General features: G+C 39.4%; 1 protein-coding gene across 1 annotated transcript; it reads right to left on the reverse strand.

Annotated features, from left to right (window-relative positions):
- Positions 1 to 838: 838 nt before the first annotated feature.
- STEAP4 (STEAP4 metalloreductase) lies at positions 839 to 5154 on the reverse strand. The gene is made up of 4 exons (XM_058833283.1): positions 4699 to 5154; positions 2833 to 3360; positions 2104 to 2268; positions 839 to 1108 (listed from the first exon to the last, which is right to left on the reverse strand). The coding sequence occupies exons 1-4, from the start codon at positions 5152 to 5154 to the stop codon at positions 839 to 841; spliced, it is 1419 nt and encodes a 472-aa protein (XP_058689266.1).
- Positions 5155 to 5601: the final 447 nt, after the last annotated feature.

Raw genomic sequence — 5601 nt, forward strand, 5'->3', positions numbered from 1 at the left:
CATTCAGTTTCTTTTCTTACAACTCACTGCTTACACAAAAAAACACAGATAAATTTTTGCCTATGCTTGAAAAGCTGAGGCTTGTAAGCACTTCTCACATCTCTGCCATTTTGATCTCTACTCCTTCCCCTTGTCCCTGAAAATGGAGCAGTACTAGCAAAGATTCAGCAGTCCTTGACCCACACACTTTGAACATCAGGGTTCCTGTACACAAACCAAACAAATCTTACTCAGCTATCTCTAAGGCATCAACATAGCTCTCCTTGGATCAGATATTAACGGAGGATTAACAATGCTAGGAGGTGAAGCTCTGTTCCTTGGCTAGCATCCATCATGCACCTGTTGGTGCTGGTTGCTTCTGGGGGTTAGAAACAGGGAAATGTGTGGAAACTTGTGCAGGTGTGCATATGGATCTCTGTGGATGTGTGTAGGTGCACGTTGAACTGAGTCCTGATGGGCAGGATAAGAAAGGAGCAAACACTGTCTAACACCAAAGCTTTCTGTGGTTCTGCCTAGCTCTGGAGGAGTTTGGAACAATAGAGGAGGGACACGGAACGCCACCTTACATCTCACATACCCTTCATGGGATGGAGGTTAAATAGGCAAGGGAAAATAAACAAAGCAAAAGAGGGGGTCTGCACCTGTGTGAAAGCGTGCCAGGGGTGCAGAACCTCAATGGCCTCATTTGTGTTTAAAGCTAATCATTGGGGTGGTTTTGTTTTATACAGAGCTGAGCCAAGTTTACACTTTTTCTCTCCCTCTCCAGATAAACTAGGCTTAAGGACTCCTTTTGATATGCCCTCATATTTTTTTTTTTTAATAATACAGTTTAGTCTAATTATACAGCAGACTTGTTGATAATGTAATTTGACTGTTCTGAGTATTTGGGTTTTCTCTCCCAGCCCTGCCGAATTTGTGTGAGACGTTTGTCCACACAAGGAAATATCAGCACAAATTTGACAACCAGTACAGCACATGGAACAATGAGGGAGAGCATATAGATGTTTGGAAGATACCATTTGTATGCTGATGGGCTCAGGAACCATTTTCCACCATAAACCAGAGTGTGTGCAGTGCACAAAATCAGTGCTAGATATCCCAGTTTGGACTAAAGGAGGAGGAAGAAAAAAAAAGAAGGAAAGAAATGGAGGTTAAAACAGTAAATTAAACCAGAACAAATGCAAATTTAAGGACACAGTAAAATCTGTGGCATGTGCCAACTTGGGGACTGGTGAAATTAAACTGTTTTATATAACATAAAGGCTATTATTATTGAAAAAAATAAATTAAAATGGATATAGATTATAGATTCTCCATCCATAACCCTTATAATTTTTTCTAGCTTACACGTACTGCCTAGTAGCTGTCATATTTGTGAAAAAGCAGAGAAAATGCTGACATTCAGTGGAGAGATCCAAGTTTTTTTATGCTCTAGTGCTAATCCATCCAGAAGTATCATACTGTGCAAGTTTTTTGCCTTGATAAAACATTCATTGATAGTAATTTCCCCTTCTCTTGCTTCCCCTCCCCTCCAGCCCAGCTCCTGCAGAGGCACGGCAGCTTGCACCAAACTTCCTCCAAATGGAGAGCAGAGATTATAGTGTTACCAAGGGCAGCCTGTTTATAGTCACAGCAGTTTTTACAGTCTGCAGAAATTGCAGATTCTCTTTAGACACTTGGCATTGAGAAGATTTGAGTTATAAAGTAATTTTCAGGTCCATTTTAACTGAATTATCTTGTGAACCAAATAAAGTAGCCCAATAAAATGGTTAAATTATTTTATGACTTAGTAAAATTGTAGAATTTGATGTCAAAGTCAGCTTTCTGTTTTTCATTTAGGAGGTCACACCTTCCCAGCTTTTTCTTGCTAATGCAGTAATCTCAGTTGTACCACAAGCAGCCATCAGAGCATGTGTGGATTTTTACAGCTGTATGGCCATGTAGGTGCTTTTTTTCTCTGTATGATGGTGGATAATGCACAGATCACATTTGGAGATACTAATGGAGGAAAGCCAAAAGTCTCCAGTAAACCTGCCCATGGCCACTGTTGATAAGGGAAGGAGGTTTTTTCTGAAGACTTTTTTTTAGAAATGGTCTTCTTACCTGAACGAATCTAAATTCTCGCCAGTTGACATTGTTGCTGACTGAAGGCAAGGAAGTTATTCCCAGAAGAACAAATAAAAAATATCCTAAAATTCCCAAAGCCAAATAAGAGTCACTAAGCCAGGCATTAGTGTTGTTGAGTGGTTCTGTTTTATTGTTCAGTGCCTGAAGAAAAGAAGACCAGGTGTATTTTAGTGATAGCAGTTTTAGCAGCAATAAGTAGAAAAAGTTTCCTTACAGGTAAGTAGGAGATGAATGTTATACATTAACTCTCTTATCATCAGAGATTTACTTTGAATGCCTGCTCAAAAAGCAGGAGAGGAATTATATTACATATAGGTTCCATGTAACAGTAATTGAGTTACATATTTTACTCCTCTGTAGACCTGTTGAGGAGAGATATGTCATCATTTGTTAAGTAAGATCAGAAAGTCATAATATATTCTATTCTTGAAGGTATATGTAGAAATAGTGTTTACATTTTAACTGATTATTTTATTAATATTCCAACTATCTAGGAAGAAGACAGAGGCCATAAATCCCCTCAGCTCACCATAATATCATCAAAATGTGGATACATCAATGTCCAAAAGAAACACAAGCTAGGAATATTACTCTATTTTAAATAAAATGCTTCATGTCTACATGGATTTCTGAAGCTCAAGATAGATGGTAGTATTTTAACTGGGCCAGAAGAAAGGAAGACTGAAAGCAGGGAGCAAAACTTACCTGGGAGATGATTCCTTTGCTGGTTCTCCAACTTACGAAGGCACGCATTGGAGTAACAAGAGTGAACACAGCATGCAGGGAAGCAAATGCCAAGGCTACTAGTCCAAGCTGTTTCCTACACAGCATCCATTTGTCCAGCCAGTCTGGAAAACGGCGGTATTTGGTACCTCTGTATAACTGAATAATTGCAGCAAATATACCAGGAAGATAAACCAAGGCAAGAAGGATGAGTGCCACTACAGGGCAGACCCGATTTGGAATGGTAATTGCAATAAAAAATGAAAAGTTATTTTTTTCATAAATATAAGTGTAAATTATATCAAGAGCCACACAGTAGAGGAAAAAGAATGCAGTTAGGCCAAGGGACAAGAAGAGGGGAAACTTCCACATTGGAAAGAGTTGCAGAGGATAATTTTCTATTTCCTGAGCAGCCAAGAGGGATCCCTTATCTACTGGAGTGAGACCCAGTGCGCGAACAATATCCATGACCATTTGCTTGGCTTCCACATCATCTCCACAGACAAACACCTGCAGACAAAAACAAACAGAAGTTTATTTTTTACAGATTTTTGTGGCTTTCTCTAGTGCCATCCTTCTTGGATATGGACAGTAAGCACAAGCTTCCTAGGCTGCTTTGCTTACTGGGCTTACTGCTGACCTTAATTAATATAGGCAAAAAAGTAGCAGCCTATAGGTACTTTTGGCAAACAAGGCAGAGAACTTTGAATATGATTCTTTAAGGAAGAAGATTTTTTTCAAGGGGCAAAATTTTATATCTGGAAAGAACAATGTATAACAGGCTTAGTATATGTCCTTGAATAGAAGACTTGACACACTTTTCTGAAGGTCTGCAAGTAAGCACAAGACTTTATGGGACTAAATTGAAGCAAAATTTTCAATAGAAGTAAGAGCAAAATTTTCAGTTGCTGCTATAGTGGTCCATAAATACTCCAGGGAAGTGAGGACAGATCTTTAAAACACGATTTCCCTGTCACAAAAGTAAATATAAGTTCTTTCCAGGTCTAGTAAAATAGTGATGGAATCATCTTTTCTGTGAGTGTGTAAGACAATAGTCCTTTTGAAACTGGGAGAAAGGGGGCAATTTCTGCTCCTCTTGAGATGATGAAGGTTTATAGAGCCTAGGCTTGGAAGCCCTTGGGTCTCTAGCCAAAACCATTTCTCTGGCAGTGGAGAGCAAAGTTAGCAATGGCTTGAGTAGCTGAATGATTTAATGTGTTGTACAAGAGCATTGTCCTTTGAAGTGGCATAAAACAGGGCCATAATAAATTATTTGTCTTCAAGTAATCTGCTGTATTGCTTCCTTTGGTCAGCTCTGTGCTTGCTGGCCTGTGGTTGAGGAGCTGGATGATAACACACTGATGCTGTGTTAAACTTAGGTGACGATGATTTAAAAAACATTAGTAATTTATTCACCTTTCAGCATACTTCTTTTGCCCATACTCATTGCCCTATCTTATACCTTGCCTCCCTTGTTTTGCTTTCTTAATTTTATTCTTGCTTTGAAAATTCCTCCTATCTCATTTCTGTTTAACTTTACAACTCTGATGAACAATTGATGTAACCCTTCTGATTTGTTGTCTCTCTGCTATCTTGCTTCTCTTGCTTCTCTAGTGTCTCTAAACACCTCTCTGAGTTCAGAGGCAAGCTATTTATATTCCTTGTCATGCCATATTAAAAATCCAAAGTAAACTTTAGCTCACATTTAGTTTGAAATGAGAGATTATAGTGAAAATACCATCTCAACTCTGCCTAGTTCTGATGTCCCAGGTGTGTTTTGTGTAGCTGATAAGAAGCCATGTGATGTGTAGCTCTGGGACAGAGGCAATCCTCGTTGCTCAGCCTTACCTGCCGGCTTGCATCCAGCGTGCCCGACTGCAAGGCCCAGGCTGAGACGGTGTTAAAGCCTTTCACAACCTTACTGCCAGGCAGCAGCTGAGCCAGGTACTCTGCGTTGGATTCAGGATACTGGTTTAATTTCAAGTTGTTGCTTATGTCCACCAAGACTTTTCCACGGAGAACTTCTGCTAGTGCTGTAAGAAAGTTATAGTGCTGCCTCTGGATTGCTATAATGATGATGGCAGCTTTCTGCGCTGCCTCTGCATGGCCCAACACCTCTGCATCCTTGGGAATCAGGTTGGATATCTGGGTGCTTCGGCTTCCATACACCACAGGGTAGCCAGACTGAATCATCTTATGCCCCAGAGCTCGTCCAAAATCTCCAGTTCCAAATATGCACACTGTCTCTCTTTTGTTAGAAGTGTTAGGAGTCAGAGCCATTATGTTGGAAGAATTTTTAGTCATCTGTTAAAAAAAAACCAATCAGTAATCAGAACAAACTAAGCAAAACATCAATCTCTTGCAAATAGACTCTGGGTGTACAAAATAGACATCTTAGCCTCTTCTTGTCATTTACTATGAATCCTGCAAACTCTTCTGAATACACAGTCTCAGAAGATTTATGTACAGTTTTTAAAAAAAACATTCTGAATATTCAGTCCTCCATCTCTTATGGCACTCTTTCTCATCCATTTTATGGATTTTAACATCCAGCTGAACTGTTTCAGTTTTCCTCTCAAAGCAAAAACAGGAAAAGACACAGTAGCATAGAGAGCAATGGTAGCACACTTTTCAGAGTAATTGCTGCTTACTTATGCTATAGAAAAACATTGAGGAGGAGTCTGCTTCTAATCAGACTAGAACTTGGAAGGTCTTTTTCAAAATACTTTATGAAGGCTTATTGTAAAAGGT

The sequence above is a fragment of the Poecile atricapillus genome, chromosome 2 (genome assembly GCF_030490865.1).
Source record: "Poecile atricapillus isolate bPoeAtr1 chromosome 2, bPoeAtr1.hap1, whole genome shotgun sequence".
In the NCBI taxonomy this organism is placed as follows: Eukaryota; Metazoa; Chordata; class Aves; order Passeriformes; family Paridae; genus Poecile; species Poecile atricapillus.